The sequence below is a fragment of the Rhamphochromis longiceps genome, linkage group LG17 (genome assembly GCF_057381845.1).
Source record: "Rhamphochromis longiceps isolate RC_006_pf linkage group LG17, R_longiceps_female_GT1.1, whole genome shotgun sequence".
NCBI lineage: Eukaryota > Metazoa > Chordata > Actinopteri > Cichliformes > Cichlidae > Rhamphochromis > Rhamphochromis longiceps.
In genome coordinates, this window is record NC_140573.1 from 38,852,836 (window position 1) to 38,876,718 (window position 23,883).

Genomic DNA, 23,883 nt, shown 5'->3' on the forward strand with positions numbered 1-23,883 from the left:
CTCATGCACACCTCCCATCATTCTACCTGTTTTAGCCTTATGCATCACTACCATATCTCCGTCCAAGTCCCGCCTGCTGCTATAGCCCGCCATATGCCTGCCGGCGAGATACAACAGCTGATGTTGTTACATTTAGTGAGCAATGAATCATGTCCATTTCACATGCTGCTGCAGGTGGTGACGGGGAAAATATGTTAGAGCCCATCTGAGCATACAGGCCAGGAAAAAGGTTAAATAGTGTACCGATTCGCTTCGGCTTATCCGTCATCTGTGATTAAATATTTTTGACTTTGAGTCTCTGGAGTCCAACATCGCAGTGACTTTTTCTGTTTATTAGTGTACAACATGCCTTTCTTTCATTAATGCACAGAAAGATGATTTGGAAATTGTTTAATATACTAGTGTAAATATGAAAACAGTTATATCTTCTTCTTTTTTAATATACGTTGAATTTCACACCTATAGTTTAGGGCCGCCTTTGTCATATTTTTCTTTACATGACGAGCCAAATGTTTACACTGGGTGCATTTATTTTATTTACATGAAAGAGTCTCAACTTGGGTTTGTAATTAACTGAACACTTACATCTGTTTTCTCATATTATGTACAGAGTCTTGCTTCCAAGATGTCTGAAGAGTAGGTTGAAAGGTTAGTATTTCCTACACCAGCTTATTCCAGGCATATGAATATACAATATTTGTCTTTAAAAACTAACACAGGTTGTTGTGTGTCAGCCTCTCTCTGCATCAGTATCACTGTTTTAGAGCACACATACTTAAAAAAAGAAGTGACAGGATATGAGTAATGTCAAGTATTCGTATTCCTTTATAATTCTCAATAGTAATAAAACTAAAAAAACAAACAAATTAACTCGTGTTATGAGTATATTTCTTTACTTGAGTGTGAGTCTCTTTACCAAGACACTTGCACTATGCTTCTTTTCTTATTAATGAGCTCTCTATTCAGCACTGAGGACAGCTCGCAACACTCACACACACAAACACACATACACAGTCTGAAGTTGCTGTCTGGGCAGGCTCAGCCTCAAAGCAGCACACTTAACAAAGGATCTGTCTGGTCTTCTAAAGGCGGGCTCTAGGCACACAGTACAAAGGCTAGGACTGAGACTTGATCAGAAGAACGAGGGAGATACTTCTTCAGAATCTCCACGACTATGATCTTGACAGACAGAACATTTTCTGGATGTGTTGTTGTTATGATGTTGTTCTTGTAATGGAAGCCGGTTTTTTAGGATCCTCTAACAGAGGATCCTTAAACATGCAAAGTAAGGGGAAGGGAAAAATCTGATACATACTTTTAAATGTGTGTAATTGTGAATTGTGATTGAACGGATTAGTGAAAGCAGGAAAAGCTGTAACCTTTCGTAATTGAATTCAGTAAAAAAAGTAACAATTTTTTGATTGGTTTCTCTAAAAGCATGTTATGGAATAATAAGACTTGTTCTGGAAGGCTTAATTCAGAAATTAGCCACTGCTAAATTTCATGCTCTGGAGAGTCAAAATGCGCAAATGTCAAGCCGAACCCAACTCATCTTTTAAAAACTTGACATTTAAGTGATGTAATTTGCACATTAAAACAATAATATGCGCATAAACAAACTTCTCATTAAGTCTACATTTAGGTTTCGCCTGGTTAGGAAGAGAATTGCGACTTAATTATATGAACCAACCAATTAATTAGCAAGCCTGCAGGTTGTAATTAAATGTTATCTCAGTGTAATTAACAGTACTATTTTTAAGCGGGCCTATCTCCTCTTTCAAAGAACAAAACATTTCAACGCTTGCAACTGCTAGATAATTTAGCCAGAAAACATAATTATACAGTCACTATGAGGGTGTCTGTGTGTCCTTTTATTTGTGCATGTTTTTTTGTCTGTGTGTGAGGCATTGGATTATGACTAACTAAGCCAGCATGCATCAGAGGCTTAAGGCAGAAAAGAAACATTTTTATGGCTCTTTGTTGAACAAATGGAAATGCATTGTCTTGGGGCAAGCTCTCCACTGATTGGTTAAATCTGACAAATGGAAAAGTTTTGAAAATGGAAAGTTTTTCGCAGATTAAATTTTTAATGACCTACCTTGTCCTTGAAAATGTAAAAAGAAAAGAGGGAAAACTTAGATCGCTTCCTTCGTGATCGTGGGGATGTCTTCTAGCATGTTAACATGAGCGTTGTTAGCTGTAACGTTACTCTGTTTTGGAAGCATTGTTCGCTCACCGATGCCTACAGCTGTTGGTTGCTTCACTGTAGGGCAGAGGTCTCCAACTCCAGTCCTCAAGAGTTACTTTACTGCAGCTTTTAAATAGATCCTTGTTCCAACACAGCTGAATCAAATGAATGGCTTGTTAGCAGGCCTTTGCCAAACCTGATGGCATGCTGAAGAGGTGATTCAACCATTTGATTCAGCTGTGTTGGAGTAGGGATGCATCTAAAAGCTGCAGGACAATAGCTCTCAAGGACTGGAGTTGGAGACCCCTGATAAAGGGTGAACTGAGGATAGAGCTGAATAATTCCCCCAATATATCATAAACTTTTAGGACATCATGTTAAACATGTGTACTCAGTTGGATGCTTCCTCTTTGCCCCTGTCAAAAGTGGGCAAAGTTTGCCCACTTTTATTGAAGAGGGTACAACTTTAACTGAGTTTTACTGATAAAACTGATAAAAGCAATTGCCCCTCTCAGTTGGAGCATGGAGGACGGAGCATTCACGATTTGCTCTCTGAGGTTTTAGCCATAATCCAACCATACCGTCATCCAACCTTTACTAAAAAGAGACATTTTTAAGAACAAGAAGTCTATATAGAGCTGCAAAGCATATTCGAGTTGTAGTGCCAACCTATTTAACCCGCTGAGCTCCAAGTCAGCCTCTGTGAAAACCTAACCCAAACCGTAAGTATCATCAAATAATTTAGAGACTTTGAAGAAATCTCTGTGCAGAACAAGGAACAAGGCAAATCATATACTGGAGAAGAAAGACCAGCTGGCTCTTTATGAGCACTCAGTTTAAAAGCTGTAATCTCTGATGGTGTGATGGTGCTTTACTAAACTTTAATTTAAGTTTAATAGCTTAAACAAAAATGAGAACATCTGAAGTTGTTGGTGATGAAACCAAACTGTTTTGCCCCCACACAGTTAAATTCTCAGTTTTTCTCCTTTACTTTTATTTTTTGGATTTGTAATGCATAGCTCGGGGGATAAGCCAACTATGTGTCTATATCCATGATGGCCAATTGAATTTATCCTCCTAGGACCTGGCGTCCACATATGTGGACATCACATTTTGGGTTATTTAGACTAAAATACTCAATTTTGCTCTACATGGGCATCAAAATTTTAAATGAATATCCTCATATGTGGCTCTCATTTTTCTTAAAAACAAAAATAAGGTTAAAAAAAAAATCTGGTAATTCTTTGTTTTTACATTCATCGGGCCCAAATATCAAAGAGAAATTAAAAAAGCATGTCGTGGAAGAGTTTGGGTCTTAGGCAAATTAAGAGGATAATTTTCATATTCACCAAATGTTGTTTTCAAAGCCACAGAGAGCCACTGGTGACGGCAAAAGAGCTGCATGTAACAGCTCTAGACTTCCTCTAGGCTTTTTTTTTTTTAATGAAAATTTTTTCTGATGTTTTGATTTTGAATTATGATTTTTTTTTTGGCTCCCTGACTATCTATCTATCTATCTATCTATCTATCTATCTATCTATCTATCTATCTATCTATCTATCTATCTATCTATCTATCTATCTATCTATCTATCTATCTATCTATCTATCTATCGGAAATTATGGTTTGGATGTGGATAACTGTTTGACTGAATTTGAAAATACTAAATCAAATAATAAATTAGAGTTAATCCCGCAAGTCTGGCTCAACATTGTCTGTCTGCTTGCGCAAGCACCAGCTCATATCGCACAACAGTCGATGTGCTTAGGCAAAGGTCAGCTCAACAATAACCAGGTTTATGTGTAGAAATACAAGAAGGCATGGCATGGCGGTGTATGGCCTTTCCTGGTTTGACAAACAGCTCTGATGACCTTTCCGGTGAGTCCTGTTCAAAAACGCTCAACAGTTGGCTTTTCTGAGAACTGACATTCGTGTTAATGTGCAGGTGATCGGACTGGGCCAGAAAAATTGCATGCAAAACAGGTTGCCTCATTAGCGTCTCCACCTTCAGTTTGCCTCATTATCTTTGAGTGTCTGGCTCACGCGTGCTTGGTTAATGGAGATCTCTGTATGGTAAAAATGTAACAGCACAAAAGGGAGGGGATACTTATGATGTAACAGCTGAAATGACCCATGTGATTAGTTCTCTCCCTCATAAGAGCAATCAGAGCTTGTTCAGTTAATGATAGTGTGCAGCTGACACTTTAGCAGTCTCTGTATTTCATGCATTTCTTTGCTGTTTTCATCACTTTATCTTAAAATCTCTGAAAACAATTATTGCTTTTCCCTCAGTTTTTATTACTTTTGTTTCTAAAAAAAACAACTCCAACTCAATAAATTCCTTTAGATTCGCATCAGTGTTACGACTGCTTGTGTTAATATCACAGTATATTTATAGACTGGTATTTCACTCTCGGTGTTTACAGCGGCTGACTGCCCATTACCTATGTGTATTAGGGATGGGCTAATGTATTGATACGGCAATACACAGCAAAATATCACTCCAATTATAAACAAATGACACAAAATATAAATAATGTCTTCTTTTCTTTTTCTTTAGTTATTTTTTTGTATTCAGTGACAAACAGATCAAGGTTTGACCCAGATGATTGTCTTGCAATCTACTATTATTGCATATCATTGTATCACAGTGCCATTTTGATGATAATAATAATAATAATAATAATAATAATAATAATAATGATAATCAGGCTTTAATTTGAACGTATTAACATATTACTGCGATATAAAAAACACAAATAAAATGTAAAACCGAAGGAAAATAATGATTATAATAAAATAACCTAATATGTTTAAAACAGAATAGAAAGAAGCATGAGCTGATTTAACCACTAGTTAGTAACGATTAATTATTATTTTTACTTTCTGTTTATGTCCTACCCAATCATAAATCCTCCATACAGTTTGCTACATATATTTGGCTTTGTAGCTCGAATAACAAACCAAGACACGTATGTACTTACAGGTATATACTAGGGGTGCAACGATACTCGTATCGATATTGAACCGTTCGATACAGTGCTTTCGGTTCGGTACGCATATGTATCAAACAATACAATTTTTAAAATTTATTTTATCAACTTTTCTTCTTTTTTTTTTTTTTTTTTAACTCCGTGTATCGTGCCCACCCCCAAGATCCTATATGTATGTGTAATGAGAGTGTGAGTAATGTGAATGTCTAAGTTGTGGGATAAAATTGAGGCAGAGGCAGCCAGAAGGGGACGGGGGGGGGGGGGGGGGGGGGGGGGTAGCCTCCTCTGCACCCTGGTGACATACCCCTACTCCAAGGCCCTGCATGTGTGGGTGGTTGTGGTGGAGCGGGAAGAGGGAGGCAGCTGGAGATGGGGAGGGAAGGACGATGCTGTCTGTGTTGAGCGCTCAGTGGATCTGCGTTCGACTACTCCACCTAGGCTGCACTGTCAGTGCAGATCCACTGAGCGCAGCGCAAGCTAGCAAGACAGAAGCTAAGCTCGTTGCAACATGGCAAATTGAACCTCCCCCACCCTCATTCAGATGTAGCGTTTGGAACTATCTTGGTTTTCATGTGAAGCATGACCCTGATGGTAAGCATGTCATGGACAAAAGTAAAACAGTATGTCGGATGTGCCAGGCAATGCTCAATTACATGGGTGGGAACTACTGCGTTAGCGCAGTTAGCTTGTTAACGTATTGACGCCGTCCAGCCCCACACACGGGGCGATCCGTTAACGGAGATTTGCGGCGTTATGGCGTTAATGTCATTTTAACGAAATTAACCTGAAAGCACTAGTGGGAACACAACGAATATGACTGCACATTTACGCCGACATCATCCTAGTGCAAAGACAAGTGGAAGCAGACAAAAACAACAAGCACGCATGCTACAAACTTTACCCGAGTCATTTAGACAGCCGTTAGCACGTGATGCTCCTTATGGGGACCTGATATGTTTAATATGCTGCTGAGAGTATACCCCAGAAGAAGCGTATAGTATAGCTTTTATTTTGGAAAGAGCCATTTCTCTGTAATAAACTCTCTTTTCCAAAGATGAGTGATTCCTCGATCATATGGATTTATTTTTTTATTATTTTGATGTTTCAGCAACATTGAATTTAAAAACTGTACTTTTGAGTTAAAATATATATTCATAATTTTAATAAATGACAAATTAAAAAGGCATGAACATTTTTTGTATCGAAAAAATATCGAACTGTGACACCAAAGTATCGAACCGAACCGTCAATTTTGTGTATCGTTGCACCCCTAGTATATATACATATACATACACACACATATACACATGTTAACATTAGTATGGGTATCTCAGGCCTATGTGCGCTTCAGAGTGACACAATATGGAGAGAACAACAAGACTACATCATCAGTTTATTAAGTGGAATAAGATACTTTCAGCTGCTCCCTTATTCAAAAATGATCACCACAGCAGGTTGCTCCATTGCGCCAATCATCTTTGATTTGGCAGATTTCTAAATGAGATGGCCTTCCTGACACAAACCCTCCGGGATCTTTGGCATAAGCTACCCATTTAATCTATTTTCTTCTCATATTGTAATTTCCACACAGAGCTGCAAACAAAATACATAATTTGTCATTTATTCATTTTTAATTAATCTGTATATTATTTTTTTACAAGAAGTCAATAAATTAAAAATTTTCCAGCATCTTATTTTGATCAACTAGCAGTACAATGCATAAATATGTTCCATTTACATGTCTACAACAGAAAAACAGAAAAAATATTTGCATAAAACACTTTTTCTCGTCATGATCTAATCAGTTATTCGAGTTTTCTTTCTTTCAGGCCTACTGATATGAACATTGTAAACCTTGTGTCCCACCCTGTACTTTTAAATGTCAAACAGTGTATTTACTGTACTTAAATAGAGGTTCTTAATCCAACTTTCTCTAACTTAATAATGGCCATGCTTTAACAATACTTTAGAAATCAAATCCTCTACAATTCAGATGAAGTAATCATAGAAATCATTTAGAAACCTTTCCACATTTGAAGCAGGGAGTCAAGCACAAACTCAAAACATGCCTAAAATGGGTGGATGGAGGTTCGACAGGGCACAACGACTGAGACTGAAGAGTTTTCTCAACACTTTCACACTGTGTATGCAATTAGATCATCAGAGCCACCTGTCTAATTTACCATGCTAGCTAATTAGAAGTAGACATTCAATTTATTTTAATCAGACAAAGTGGCAGCTATTTGCTGCCATTAAAGAAACCCTTTCTCTATCAAGTGTCAGGTTTGTTTGTGTAAAATTCCCCGTAAGCAGTCTAAATAAATGACGAGAAAAAAAGAAAAAAAAAAAACACTTCTGGAAAGTGACATTTACAAAAAAATTCAAAAGTGAAAGTGAAAGTGACAGGAGAAAATCCGTCCCGGTCAACCACCCAAACATCAATAACGGGAACCTTATACAGCGCTTCCCTATACCCGTCGAACTCCCACAGGCACAAAGAAATTACAGAGGCTATTACTTATCACCTGACCAAAGATATGGCTCCCATCAACACTGTGCAAAACGAGGGATTTAGGAAAATGATCAACACCGTAGACAAACGCTACACAGTGCCGTCCCGCAACTATTTTTCTATTGTTGCACTAACTGCTCTATACACGCAGTGTCGAGCAACGGTGGAGATGGAATTTCAAGCAGTACAACATTTTGCAGCACCGACAAAATGTGAGACATTTGTTGTTTTTATGTTTATTTATTGTTTTTATGTTCAGTCTCAACTGTTACGAAGTTGATGTGCAGTTAATAAGTGCAATAAATATTTATATTGGAAAAGAAAATCGTGAGAGAATCGTGATCTCAATTCTAAGCAAAAAAAAGGAGGAGTTGGCCGTCCGACTGCGGTCTGGAGTGTGGGGCCTCCCTGCTGCTGCGGAGTCGGGGCGGTCTGCCTCCCCCCACCGCAGGGAAAAGGGTGACACCACCTGGGTCTGGGTGCAGTTCCCCCCTCCAGGGGCGGGGGCACCTAGACCCGGTTTGTAGAGTACGCTTGGGGAGTGTGATCGTGTGTACAACGTCTCTTTATGTCTGTCTCCACGTTGGTTGAGTGTGGAGTAAGTGCATATGAGAGCATGAGGGTGGGAATGGATGTTTGTATCTGTGTGTGCCTGTATGTCTGTGTCTATATGTCAGGTTGGGTGTCAGACGCCACCTCTCTGGGGACATCTCAGGCCCTCCAAGGTTTGGAGGCCTATCTCCCCCTACCACCACTTCCCCTGCCAGTGGCGGACCCCCTCAGACATCGGTGCGTTGGTGGTTCTTTGTGTCCGGGGATGGGCGTCCAGGTACACACCGGCTCACTCCTTGGCGGCCGCTTATCGGGGCCTGGAGCCTGGGGCTCGCTCGGGCCACTTCGGAGGTGGGGTGCCCCCGGCCTCTCGGCCTGGGGCTCGGTCACTCAGGCGCAGCTGGCTGCCGGCGGAGCTCACGGGCGCGTCACTGCAACTCCCCCTGGCTTCTGCTCCGCGGCTGCTGAGTGAGCCCTCATCTGGGACTCTCCTCAGCTCTTTCTGGGACAGTGGCGCAGCTGCCCCTCTGTTGGTCTTCCTTGGTCTCTTGTGTTCTGGGGGCCTCTGGATGTCTGGAGTTTTGATCTCCTCCACACCTGCTTCAAGCCCTGGAGGACGGGGCTGTGGCCCCCCCACACCCTCTAGCAGATTATTACATGAAGGAACCTTTTAAAAAAACAAAAAACAAGCGCGTCCATGCTCACAGGTGTACACAAGGGTGATCACACCCACAAACTACACCCTTTTTGGCTCCTACCTCAAAGCACACTGTGTTCTGTTGATCTTATGTGCTGCACAATAATGTTTAACATTTAGTATTTACTGTCATATTCCCATATATCATTGTGATGTTGTTTATTCTATTACTCTTGTTCTCTTCTGCTTGCTTTCTTTTTTCTTTCTCAGCAGGTGATCCAGGTAATTGATATATGCATTTTTTTTTCTCTGCCCGTTCTGTTGGTTTTTGTCTTTTGCCCTTCTCCCCCGTCCCTCTTCTCAGCTGTTTCTCTTTCCCTCTTTCTTTCTCCCCTTCTTTCCCCCAGTCAAGTCTGTCCCGTATTCAGTAAGTGAAAATAAAATAAACAATAAAAGGTGAATCAAATGGACCATTACGGCAAGGCTGGGATGGTCAGTTTGGTAAAGTAAATCCGTTGGGCATCTTTCTTTGCCTTTAGACAACAATTCTGAGGGCAAAAGAGCCAAACGGGACAGGCCAAAAAAAAAAAAAAAAAGGAGATGGAATTTCAAGCAGTACAACATTTTGCAGCACCGACAAAATGTGAGACATTTGTTGTTTTTATGTTTATTTATTGTTTTTATGTTCAGTCTCAACTGTTACGAAGTTGATGTGCAGTTAATAAGTGCAATAAATATTTATACTGGAAAAGAAAATCGTGAGAGAATCGTGATCTCAATTCTAAGCAAAAAAAATCGTGATTCTCATTTTATGCAAAATCGTGCAGCCCTAGTGGCCACTGTAGGACAAACGTTTCAGTCAGCTGCGAGATATCAAATACAATACAGCATCGTACTAATGTTAAGTTAACATCACTATACCCATGGTATCATGATACCTGCGAAACAATATGTTGCAAGACAATCACCTGTGTCAAATCATTATATATGTTTCATTGAACGCAAAAAATAACTCTAAAGAGAATAAAAGCAAAAATGTATTATTACTTAGTACAAGTTCTTGATATTTGTGATACAATACTGTATATTGGCATATCAATGTATTATCCCATCCCTAATACACATACAGTGGGGCAAAAAAGTATTTAGTCAGCCACTGATTGTGCAAGTTCCCCCACTTAAAATGATGACAGAGGTCAGTAATTTGCACCAGAGGTACACTTCAACTGTGAGAGACAGAATGTGAAAAAAAAATCCACGAATTCACATGGTAGGATTTGTAAAGAATTTATTCGTAAATTAGGGTGGAAAATAAGTATTTGGTCACCTCAAACAAGGAAAATCTCTGGCTCTCACAGACCTGTAACGTCTTCTGTAAGAAGCTTTTCTGTCCCCCACTCGTTACCTGTATGAATGGCACCTGTTTGAACTCATCATCTGTATAAAAGACACCTGTCCACAGCCTCAAACAGTCAGACTCCAAACTCCGCCATGGCCAAGACCAAAGAGCTTTCGAAGGACACCAGGAAAAGTATTGTAGACCTGCACCAGACTGGGAAGAGTGAATCTACAATAGGCAAGCAGCTTGGTGTGAAAAAATCAACTGTGGGAGCAATCATCAGAAAATGGAAGACATACAAGACCACTGATAATCTCCCTCGATCTGGGGCTCCACGCAAGATCTCATCCCGTGGGGTCAAAATGATCATGAGAACGGTGAGCAAAGATCCCAGAACCACACGGGGGGACCTGGTGAATGACCTGCAGAGAGCTGGGACCAAAGTAACAAAGCTCACCATCAGTAACACACTACAACGGCAGGGAATCAAATCCCGCAGTGCCAGACGTGCTCCGCTGCTGAAGCCAGTGCATGTCCAGGCCCGTCTGAAGTTTGCCAGAGAGCACATGGATGATACAGCAGAGGATTGGGAGAATGTCATGTGGTCAGATGAAACCAAAGTAGAACTTTTTGGTATAAACTCAACTCGTCGTGTTTGGAGGAAGAAGAATACTGAGTTGCATCCCAAGAACACCATACCTACTGTGAAGCATGGGGGTGGAAACATCATGCTATGGGGCTGTTTTTCTGCCAAGGGGACAGGACGACTGATCCGTGTTAAGGACAGAATGAATGGGGCCATGTATCGTGAGATTTTGAGCCAAAACCTCCTTCCATCAGTGAGAACTTTGAAGATGAAACGAGGCTGGGTCTTCCAACATGACAATGATCCAAAACACACCGCCCGGGCAACAAAGGAGTGGCTCCGTAAGAAGCATTTGAAAGTCCTGGAGTGGCCTAGCCAGTCTCCAGACCTCAACCCCATAGAAAATCTGTGGCGGGAGTTGAAAGTCCGTGTTGCTCGGCGACAGCCCCAAAACATCACTGCTCTCAAGAAGATCTGCATGGAGGAATGGGCCAAAATACCAGCTACTGTGTGTGCAAACCTGGTAAAGACCTATAGTAAACGTTTGACCTCTGTTATTGCCAACAAAGGTTATGTTACAAAGTATTGAGTTGTATTTTTGTTATTGACCAAATACTTATTTTCCACCCTGATTTACGAATAAATTCTTTACAAATCCTACCATGTGGATTCATGGATTTTTTTTTCACATTCTGTCTCTCACAGTTGAAGTGTACCTCTGGTGCAAATTACTGACCTCTGTCATCATTTTAGGTGGGGGAACTTGCACAATCGGTGGCTGACTAAATACTTTTTTGCCCCACTGTAGGTAATGGACAGTGATCCATCTGGATCTGACAGCAAAGCCAAAGACACTGTATACAGATAAGACAGCGATATCTCTAGGTAGGCTTGTGCTAAAGCCTATCCCGATTACACTGATCAGAGTAGTCGCCCCCTGATGGACAATAAAAATAAATTCAGGATTGGTCTTTACTTTTCAGACCAACACGTTCCATCCACCTTTACATACACATTATAGCTTTACAAACTAGGGCTGTGCTACATCATATTGTCCACAATAATATCATTATAAATGTTTGCACGATATGAAAGTATCTTATCAGGATATCATGGCTATAGCAACACAACGCATGTGCGTGGTCCTAGTGCACGTGTCTAAGAGTCAGAGTTGTTGTCAGTGTCTGATGGTGATTTAGTATCTGAAAGGGAACTACTTCCACACTACTCACTAAATGTGCAAACAACAAACTTGCTTCACTACTTGAGGCAAAAACACTGTTGAGTACAACAAGGTGGGGACACTAGCAGGTGGAGACGAGCGACCCAAATGCAAACAAATACTCTGCCGAGTGTCGCCGGAGCACTCCAGTTGTGCTCCACGTAACAGGAAGAGCAAATGGTGGATGGAAATTACTGATGCATGATGGAAAGGCATGGTTTTAAGCAACTGGTTAAAAAGTTGAAAAATATTTTTCAGTTCTATCACATGACAATATTCCACAACTTCTGCAGAGTAGCATAGTTCAGTTACTTTAGCTATTGTTAGATTAAAATTTTAAGCAGCTATGTTAAATAATTTCCCCCAGGGATCAATAAAGTATTCTGATTCTGATTCTGATGAATCTTTTATTTAGATTTTCCTGGTAAAATATTGCCCAGGCCACTTTTTGTAAATATTTTGTAAATATATATATATATATATATATATATATATATATATATACATATATATATATATATATATATATATGTATAGCGGCTACGCTAGCAGCTGGATAGCGTAGTGGTTAAACTACACGCCTTTGGAACAGAGGATCGCAAGTTCGATTCCTGCCTGGGGCGTCTGTATCCAGTAAGGGTCCTAAGGCTAGACCCCCTATGCTAAGCAAGCCTACCGCAGACATGAGCGAGACAGATAAATATGAAGGCATGCCGGCTCGGACGTCGCCCGGATCAACAAGGTCCGCGTCAGGTGTTGAGGAACCAGGGCACCCTGACGAAAAGTGGGCTACTGGAACAAGAAGGCATCGGTGGGCAAGGGACGAAAACAGGGCGTTGTTGGAATGCTACTACGCAAGTAACCCCGGCGGAAGGGGCTACATGAATAGGATGAGGGACCTATGGATTCTTCGATACCCAACATCCACAATGACAGCGAAACAACTAGTAGCTCAGTGTTCCAACATTCGAAAGAAGGGACTGCTCTCACAGCTAGAGATTGACGAGGTACAACACAAATGCTACGGCAAGGAGGAGTCAGGACGCCAGGTCAGGGGGGAGATATCATCACCCCCACCCGAGATTGGGTACATAGCCCCAAGTGCGATAGGAGAAGGATCGTTGAGTGCGAGAGGAACTGACCTGAAAAATAGGATCATGGCCAAGCTTGAAACCTGGATCCCCCGTAGCCGGTTACCAAGATTACGTGAAGTACCCTCAGAAGGTCTGCTAGATGATGTTAATGCAGCACTACGGGCAATACCTACAACCACGATTACCGACACTAACAAGCTGATCTACAATACGGCAGCAGTGATCAGTGAGATGCTTGGCTACAAGTTGAACAGCCACAAGGGGCAGTACCCTCCATGGAGAAGGAGGCTAGAGGGCAAGATCAAAGTAGCACGGAGGGAGGTTAGCCAACTAACAGAGTTGCAGAAAGGTGCGACAAATAAGGTGCCTAAGAAATACAGCAAGCTGTCCATACCTGAGGCCTTGGAAACTGCCAAGCAAAGACTCACAGCCTTGGCCAGCCGCTTGAGGAGGTACACCAGAGAGATAGAAGGCAGGAGAATAAACCAGCTGTTCTCCACAGAACCAGCAAAGGTGTACTCTCAGTGGCAAGGGAACAATAAGAGAACAGCACCACCAAGGCTGGAGACGGAGCAATACTGGAAGAGCATATGGGAGAAGGATGCAACCCATAACGGCAATGCTCAGTGGCTAGTGGATCTGAGGGCAGACCACAGCGACCTCCCTGAACAGGGTCCAGTAACCATCACAGTGGCAGATATCCAAGAAAGGGTCTCCAGTATGAAGAGTTGGACAGCACCAGGGCCCGACATGGTTCACGCCTACTGGCTGAAGAAGCTGACTGCACTCCACGAGCGTCTGGCAGCACAAATGAACCAGCTGCTAGTTAACGAGAGACACCCGGAATGGCTAACCGAAGGTCGGACGGTCCTGATCCCCAAGGACCCCAAGAAGGGACCGGTCCCCTCCAACTACCGACCAATAACCTGCCTCAGTACTACATGGAAGCTCCTGTCAGGCATCATATCGGCTAAGATGAACAGGCACATGGGTCAATACATGAGCGGGACACAGAAAGGAATTGGCAAGAATACCAGAGGTGCAAAACACCAGCTACTGGTAGACAGAACAATCAGCCGAGACTGCAAGACCAGACTGACCAACCTGTGCACTGCCTGGATTGATTACAAGAAGGCCTATGACTCAATGCCCCACAGCTGGATACTGGAATGCCTAGAATTGTACAAGATCAATGGGACCCTAAGAGCCTTCATCAGGAACTCAATGGGGATGTGGCGTACAACACTAGAGGCCAACTCCAAGCCCATAGCACAAGTTACCATCAAGTGCGGGATCTACCAAGGAGATGCTCTGTCCCCACTGCTGTTCTGCATAGGCCTGAACCCCCTCAGTGAGATCATTAACAAGACTGGCTACGGATACCGACTACGGAACGGAGCAGTTGTCAGCCACCTCCTGTACATGGATGACATCAAGCTGTATGCCAAGAGTGAACGAGACATCGATTCACTGATCCACACTACCAGGCTATACAGCAATGACATTGGAATGTCGTTCGGACTGGAGAAGTGTAGTCGGATGGTAACAAAGAGAGGGAAGGTAGTCAGAACTGAGGGGATTGAACTACCAGAAGGCAACATTGCAGACATAGAGGACAGTTACAAGTACCTGGGGATCCCGCAGGCAAATGGGAACCATGAAGAGGCCGCTAGAAAGGCTGCAACCACCAAGTACCTGCAGAGGGTCAGGCAAGTCCTGAGGAGTCAGCTGAATGGTAAGAACAAGATCCGGGCCATCAACACATACGCCCTGCCCGTGATCAGGTACCCTGCTGGGGTAATAGGCTGGCCAAAGGAGGAGATAGAAGCCACTGACATAAAGACAAGAAAGCTCCTGACCATGCATGGAGGGTTTCACCCCAAGTCCAGCACCCTGAGGCTGTACGCTAAGCGGAAGGAAGGGGGCCGGGGACTGGTGAGTGTCAGCACCACAGTCCAGGATGAGACAAGGAACATCCAAGAATACATTGGGAAGATGGCCCCAACTGACCGAGTGCTCAGTGAATACCTCAGGCAGCAGAAACCCAAGAAAGAGGAGGGAGACGAGGAACCATCATGGAAGGACAGACCCCTGCACGGTATGTACCACCGGCAGATAGAGGAGGTGGCTGATATCCAGAAATCCTACCAGTGGCTGGACAAAGCTGGACTGAAAGACAGCACAGAGGCACTAATCATGGCAGCACAAGAACAAGCTCTGAGTACAAGATCCATAGAGGCTGGGGTCTATCACACCAGGCAAGACCCCAGGTGCAGGCTGTGTAAAGATGCCCCAGAGACAATCCAGCACATAACAGCAGGGTGCAAGATGCTAGCAGGCAAGGCATACATGGAACGCCATAACCAAGTGGCCGGCATAGTGTACAGGAACATCTGTGCCGAGTATAACCTAGAAGTCCCGAGGTCAAAATGGGAGATGCCCCCAAGGGTGGTGGAGAATGACCGAGCTAAGATCCTGTGGGACTTCCAGATACAGACGGACAAAATGGTGGTGGCTAACCAACCGGACATAGTGGTGGTAGACAAACAGAAGAAGACGGCCGTAGTGATCGATGTAGCGGTTCCGAATGACAGCAATATCAGGAAGAAGGAACACGAGAAGCTGGAGAAATACCAAGGGCTCAGAGAAGAGCTCGAGAGGATGTGGAGGGTGAAGGTAACGGTGGTCCCCGTGGTAATCGGAGCACTAGGTGCGGTGACTCCCAAGCTAGGCGAGTGGCTCCAGCAGATCCCGGGAATAACATCGGAGATCTCTGTCCAGAAGAGCGCAGTCCTGGGAACAGCTAAGATACTGCGCAGGACCCTCAAGCTCCCAGGCCTCTGGTAGAGGACCCGAGCTTGAAGGATAAACCGCCCGCAGGGGCGTGCTGGGTGTTTTTTTTTTTTTTTATATATATATATTTCCCTTATGCTCAGTCACTTATTATATTGCTGTGTCACTATTATTGCACTATAATGCTGCTGGTGGCACCTTGTTTCAGAAGATTCACACTTTAAGTTGGTTAGACTGTTATCTATGAGAGCAGTTCATTGGAAAAGAGCCTAAACATGCATGTATTGCAAAAATGTAAATCTGAAATAAATACAAGGGTTTCCAGCATAACCTTTAAAACTTCCATTCATTCATTATAAAATTGTCTTACATCATTCCACTTACAGTAGTGCAAATTTAACCAAGAAGCTGTCATCATCTGCACATTTCCAGTGCCAGACAAACATGCAAATTGGAGTACGACTGGTCTTTAATCACACAAAAAGAATCCAAGTTCGAGTTGCTTCTCACAGGAAGCAAAAGAAATGCAGGAAAAGGGGAGCAAATTAATAAACGACTTTAGTTTGTTAAAGGGGTACACACCGAGCTCTTTAAGGCGGGTAGAGCTTAGTAAGGATCCCTGACCGAAGATGATAAAAATGGTGTGCAAGTCCTCCATGTATCACTGAAAGGAGCGCTTACTGGTCTCAAAAGAGGTGATGGACGAGTACCGAGCCTTGAAAGCCACTTTTAACAGCAGAGATGCGACTCATGAGTAACAGCAGCTGCTATAAATAATGTGAGGCATATTGAATTGTGATCAAAAGAAGCGTTGCGTGGAAAGGCACGCAGAGTGGAAGGAAGACCACGCAGAGAGATGGATGATTCAAGAGGGGAGAAAGCTCAGAATGCAAAAATATTCATGCACGGAAGGAAGTAGGAGAAAGGCAATGTGCAAAGGTGGGCTGCAGGGAAGGAAGCAGGGACGAGGCAGCCAATAAGACGAGTGCAACTCAATAATAAAGGCAAAATCAGAGGCACTATGTGTCTCCTGTGTGCTTTGTAGGTTTATCTGGGCTTCCTTTGATGGGGTGATATTTATCATTCAGAATGAGTTTCCCCTTTATCACCTAATGATACCCAACCAAATCTAATAATGAGAACGATGATGATGATAATGGGGACTGCAAATTGTCTAACAGCCAGTGGCATGCAGATAAAGGAAGCAGAGGGCCACGCTGCGTAATTAGACGCTGCGAGTAATTGCAAACCTCAGGCCTGTGGTGGGGGAGGAGGAGCTACAGCAGCAATGCATCACCAAAACCACCAAAAGCTTTAAGATCTTTGACTTCAAGGGGCACTTAAGCCGAGTGCCACCTCTGTTCTTTCTAATGGCGAGCGAGCGAGGGGAAGTGTTGAAGAAGAAATCAATAAATCACATTATCATTAGCGCCGGGCAGGCTGAAGTAATTTCATTGGAATAGCAATTTGTCTAAAGCTACAGTTGGCTTTGTTTCTTGCTCTGGACTGGTAAAAAAAAACTTTTCTTAAACAAAGACTCTGGGAGCATGCTCAGGGTGTTTAATTAGGAGCAGGGCTTTTCTCCTCATGGTATATAAATACGAATATTCAATATTAGATAATATTATAAAGTGGAATGATGATCCTTCCAAATACAAGACAAAATCTTTTAAAGGTAAATATTGTGGAGAGACGAGATGCAATCAGAAAACTTGCTGTCAAAATGAATACTGATCACCAGGCAGTGAGTGTGAAGGCCCTGGTGTGTTGGTGGCTTTGTACAATGCCGGTAGTATCATTTTCACACAGTCAAATCCATTTATGCTCACTGTTATGGCTCAGGTAGCTGCTGCAATATTCTCCTTAATCATAGGCGTCGCCACTCAGGCAATACTGCCACATCAGCCATGATGCAGAAGGAGAAATCAAAACTTTTTCAGGAATTCTGTAAAAGGAGCTATTAAACCCAACACTCGTGTCTTCAACCCAGCTGTGGTGGCGGCGGCACGGCATGCCAGGTTACAAAAACCCAGAGGTGCACCACCTGCAGAAAAGCAGCTAGCTACCAATAACGCCCATGATGTCAATTTTGTAGTATGGTGCTGTTCACGAGGTAAATATTTAATGGCTTTAAGGGTCCATGGCTGTCCGTGTGTCTGCCAGTTTTTTTGTGACACCATGGAAAATCTCCACTACAAGGCACAAACTATACATGAACTCTAGGTAGCCGACTACAAGGAGACTTAAAAGAAATATAATGGCTTACAGTTACTCAGGTGCTTTACTTTTCAAAGTTGAACTTAGAACAAAGTATGTTCGACATCTATAGTTTTGCTACTTGGTAGAATGAAATTGATTTATATCCGTATCTACACTGATTTTGTTAGCTCCATTCCCTCCACATATCTACACTGATTTTGTTAGCTCCATTCCCTCCACATTTTTTTTTAAATTTTCTTAATTCAGAATTTTTTTTATTGAAATTTCTGAGACCCCACCCACCCCTTTTGCGCCCCCTTATTTCAAAAACCTGAAAACGCCCCTGAAACCTACCGAGCCCCAATCCAACGATGAGCCTACCCGCCAGGAGCACCTCTTTACCGGGAGCGCTGCTAAGGACGATCCCCCCGACGGCGAAGAAGAAGCTGGCGAGCAGTATGCACACTCTGCGCCCGAACACCCCGTTGAGAAAGCCGCCCAGCAGGGCGGAGAGGGCGGCTGCGGCCACAGTACTTGATATGAGCACCTCCTGCCACAGGGCGCTCAGGTCCAGCTCCCGCTTCAATAGGAGCATCGCCCCGGAGATCACCCCGGTGTCATAGCCGAAAAGGAAGCCCCCCAGGGCGGAGAAGATGGCCAGGACGTAGACGAAACCAGGTGTAACATCCTGCTGAAACTGCTTGCGGGCAGCTCTCTCCAGGTCTCCAGTGGACGAGGAGGAGGGGGCTGATGGGGCACCAGCGGCGGCGGAAGCTCCAGTGGAGGCGCCCTGGCTGCTGATGCTGGCGTTGGACGGAGCCTTGATGAGACTGCGCTCACCTCCGTCGTTCACTTTCTTCCACCTCTCGCCCATCAGGTTGTTCATACTCCGGAGGTTGTAGTCATGGTCGGCCTGCCTTCGCGACATATGGGAACTACAACACAGGACAGGGCTGCTGAGTTGTATTTGAAGCGTCTGACAACAAAACAAACACACACGCCCACCCAACTAACAGGCCTACCCCCCACTACACTCAGCTTAGACTTAAAGTCACGCTGACTGTCCTAAGACACTTCCAAATAAAAAAAAGAAGCCCGCTGCTGAGTAAAGTTGTGCTCCAGCCTTGTTTATCCGCGCATGACATCCCTGTGGTCCTGATGGGAGAGTTGGAGAAGAGTAGGGTAGGAAAGGTGAGATAGAAGGAGTGTAGTGGATCACATCGTCACTACCAGCGTCGGCGTGACGCAAAGAAATGTTGTTTTGGAAGCGTGGAGCGAAGACTTATCAGCACCATCTTTTATGGGGAATATGCGGTCTGCAGTTGTTAACTGACCAAATCAGGCGGATTAATATGCTCGTTAATACACATCAAAGATGTGTAAATGTCTGCTGTATAATTTCATTTGATGATGATGCTTAAGCCTCGTGAAAAAACACTTTTTTTGTGGGGCTAAAGCATAAAATCATAAAAATAAGAAAAACCTTTGTTAACTAAAAGATATAAAAACCGGAATGTTGTTGCTTGAAACATTTTCAACACGTTTTACTCTTACGACAGGCAGCCTCTGGCAAAACTGGAAAACGGCTTCCCCCTACTGGCAGTAGCTTTGTATTACAGGTGGAAGAACTCCAAGCGCAGACAGTCGTACAATGATGTTGTACATGTCAGCTGCTATCCACTTTTATGGATTATAGTATCTGTACTGCTGATTAGCTTTAACACCGCCACAAAGCAAGCAGAGTATATTTCAGTGCTCTTGAAATTAAGTAGGATCAGCTGATTTTTAATGAATCAACTCTGTAACTATTAAAATATTTACATTTGCACAATTTCTGATTCACTTTAAATGTTGATTGTTGTTTAAAAACAATTTGATTGATCTAAATTAATCTATTTTGGCAATACATGTGTCATAATCTGTCTGCTTGAAGCTAAAAAAAAAGGTTTATCAGTGACCCATACCAACCAGTTTATCTTCTCCATACACTCAAACCCTATAATTGTCCTTCACCACTGATGAAACATAGCTGCAGTGCACAGAATGGCATAGCAGTTAAAGCATTCATGAGTTCAGAGGATCAATACGTGGACAACGGTGTCCCTGAAGAATTAACATGGCCTGAAAATGACTTGTGATTGAACCGATTACAGAAGAAGATCAATAATGAGACAGGGTTTCCATGCATATACAATAGTTACATAGAACAAACCAAGAAATGTGTCTTTTAGGGAATTTACCTTTTTGTCCCCAGCTAATTGAGCCTTGAGGCTCAATTAATCTCAGAGCTGAATTAGGTTGCTGACCCCTGCCATAGATGATGCCACTTTATAGAATAGTTAGGCTACATCATATCAAATTAAGCAATTACCTTCTAGTGAAAGAATATTTAATGAGCACATTTTCTCTGAAAGTTAAAATAATTAGCATGACTAATCGGAAACTCAAAAGAAGCACCATAAGTAATACCAATTTTGAATTCAGCACCAAATCACAAGAACAGTAGACCCCAAAATAATACATACAGAGAAAAACCCAACAATCGTATGACCCCCTATGAGCAAGCACTTTGGCGACATCGGGAAGGAAAAACTCCCTTTTAACAGGAAGAAACCTCCGGCAGAACCAGGCTCAGGGAGGGGCGGGGCCATCTGCTGCGACTGGTTGGGATGAGAGAAGGAGGACAGGATAAAAGACATGCTGTGGAAGAGAGACAGAGGTTAATAACAGATATGATTCAGTGCAGAGAGGTCTATGCAATGAGTGAGAAAGGTGACTGAAGAAGAAATACTCAATGCATCATGGGAATCCCCCGGCAGCCTACACCTATTGCAGCATAACTAAGGGAGGATTCAGGGTCACCTGATCCAGCCCTAACTATATGCTTTAGCAAAACGGAAAGTTTTAAGCCACATCTTAAAAGTAGAGATAGTGTCTGTCTCCTGAATCCAAACTAGAAGCTGGTTCCACAGAAGAGGGGCCTGAAAACTGAAGGCTCTGCCTCCCATTCTACTTTTAAATACTCTAGGAACAACAAGTAGGCCTGCAGTGTGAGAGCGAAGTGCTCTAATAGGGTGATATGGTACTACAAGGTCATTAAGATAAGATGGGGCCTGATTATTTAAGACCTTGTATGTGAAGAGCAGGATTTTGAATTCTGGATTCAACAGGAAGTACTAAAAGCATGAACTAGTTTTTCAGCGTCACTCTGAGACAGGATATTTCTAATTTTGAGATGTTGTGCAAATAGAAGAAAGCAGTCTTACATATTTGTTTAATATGTGCATTGAAGGACATATCCTGGTCAAAAATGACTCCAAGGTTCCTCAAACTATTACTGGAGGCCAAGGTAATGCCATCCAGAGTAAGAATCTGCTTAGATACCATATTTCTAAGATTTTCAGGGCCGAGTACACTAACCTCAGTTTTATCTGAATTTAGAAGCAGAAAGTTAGCGGCCATCCGGGTCTTTATGTCTTTAAGACATTCCTGCAGTTTAACTCATTGGTGTGTGTTATCTGGCTTCATGGATAGATAGAGTTGGGTGTCATCAGCATAGCAGTGAAAATGTATGCTATGTCTTCTGATGAGGTGAAGCCAAAGGGAAGACATGCTTCACCATATTTTCTAGTCTTTGGCTTTGAAATGAAGTTGGTTTAGAAACATATTTGGCGATGCTTCATCTCTTGCTTTGCGTTTGCGTGGGAGCCCCGTCAAAAACCTGTCAATTATGCTAGCAGTGTCCAAGCACTGTTCCCCCCCTGCAATGGCTCAGTGGGCCCCACACTTTGGGAACCTCTGTATTAGATAGATATGATACAAACCACTGCAGCGCAGTACCTGTAATCCTCTAACCATTCTAATAGAATTTTATGGTCAACAGCATTGAAAGGTGCACTGAGGTCTAACAGGACAAGCACAGAGATGAGTCCACTGTCAGAGGCCACATGAAGATCTTTTGTAACCTTCACTAAATCTGTACTTTGATGAGCTCTGAAACCTGACTGAAACTCTTCAAATAAGGCATTTCTCTGCAGACAATCTGTTTGACAACTACTCTTTCTATAATTTTTGACATGAAAGGAAGTTTGGAGATTGGCCTATAATTAGCTAAGCAATTTAATATTATATGGACAAAACCCTACACATTGTAACGTGTCATAATGACTTAAGAATGGAGACAAAGAAACCATGAAAGCAAACCCTACTCATCACCATCAATCTTATTATTTAAATACCAGAAAGATTTGTTTTGGTAATGGTTATTAAGGAGAAAATATTAGATTAAGATGTGCACAAACGAGTACCCTGAGTTGTGCACCTTCCTTTCATTGTTTACAACTCTGCTTCTCCTGTTTCTTCACTGTGTTTCCATTTGATCTAACCAGTGCACTGTTTGCTTCCAGCAGCAAGAAATGCAGATGACAAATCGCGATAGGCTGTCACATTGCCAAGCCTCAGGTGGCAGCAGAAAATGGAGACACATGTCCTGATTTAAAGTATCTTTTCTCTGGGTATTTATTTATTTCTTTAGTATAATTGAGAAATTTCCTTCTTTGACCAAGTCTTAATTAAAAAGTTTAACTGGTGAGATCAAAAATACAAACAGCAAAGAGTAAAAAGGTGTTTGACAAAGATAACACAAATAAACACAAAATGCATTTTCTAAATAAATGTGTTTATCATGAAAGTGAAAAAAAAATCAAACCTATATGGCCCTATGTGAAAAAATTACCGTTTTTTCACACAGGTAGCACTGTGTTTTGAAGAGTTCAGGTCTGATGGTGAGGACTTGGTCTTCTCGGCATTCAGGAACAGATTCATAACACTGCACCAGTCCACCAATTAATTCACCTCCTCTCTGTAGGACAGGTCGTTATTGTCCCACTGTTATGTCATCTGATGATGTGATGCACGTGTCAGCAACGTGAACAGCAGTGGGCTCAGGACACAGCCCTGAGGGAAGCTGATGAACAGGGAGATGGAACTGGAGATGCTGTTTCCCACTTTCGCTGAACTCAGTTGGTGGGAAAGTCCAAGCTGGTTTCCGTACATTCACTCAGCCACGTTAAGATTCAGTGCTACTGAATTTTCATTGCTTGATGTCTGGCTTTTGAGGATCTTTTCATCTATTCCACTTTGTCAGGCAGGTCGTGTTTAAGAGATTTCTTGACTGAGACCAGCTGTGTCAGTCTTTCTCCTTTTAGTAATAAACACCTTCATTTACAAACTACATTTTGTGCTTACTTGTATTATTTTTGTCTACTATTTAATTCTGTTTGATGATCTGAAACATTTAAGTGTGACAAACATGCAAAGAATATAGAAATCAGGAAGGGGGCAAACACTTTTTCACACCACTGTATATGGTATTTGCACTAGAATGGATAGGCTAACTCAAGTAAAGTTATAGAATTACAGGAACAAAAGGAAAGAATGAAGAGAACTCTATCCCCAGTCTTTGTGTGAAGAATTTTCAAAAAGAGTAAAACAGGAAAGAGACCGTAGTATTTTGAACAACCTTTTAAGCCAAGTGGCCTGGGTACCTGCAAACAGCAGAGGTGTTATTAACAGCAATTATAAGCAATCAAGAATACATTTAAATCCAGATTACCAAGTTCCAGGATCATGTGCAGATGAGGCATTGTGACTTGTCATTACATGAAAGCACAGGTCTAATACGTAGTGGCTGTGTTTGGTTTTCAAAGGAACAAAGCTAGTCAGTGTTCCTGGTTCCACCTGTGATGAGTATGCTGTGCATATGTTAA

At 42.5% G+C, this 23,883-nt stretch overlaps 1 protein-coding gene across 2 annotated transcripts in view; it reads right to left on the reverse strand.

Moving 5' to 3' along the window:
* Nucleotides 1-19,396, reverse strand: part of slc2a13a (solute carrier family 2 member 13a) — a 99,846-nt gene extending 80,450 nt beyond the window's left edge. Inside the window, exon 1 of one of the 2 annotated variants that reach the window (XM_085385786.1) lies at nt 18,470-19,396. In XM_085385786.1, the coding sequence (XP_085241912.1) occupies nt 18,470-19,043 (574 nt within the window). In that variant the 5' untranslated portion in view covers nt 19,044-19,396. The remainder of the gene's footprint in view (nt 1-18,469) is intronic. The other variant, XM_085385787.1, reaches the window with a different exon arrangement.
* Between the last annotated feature and the right edge of the window lie 4,487 nt (nt 19,397-23,883).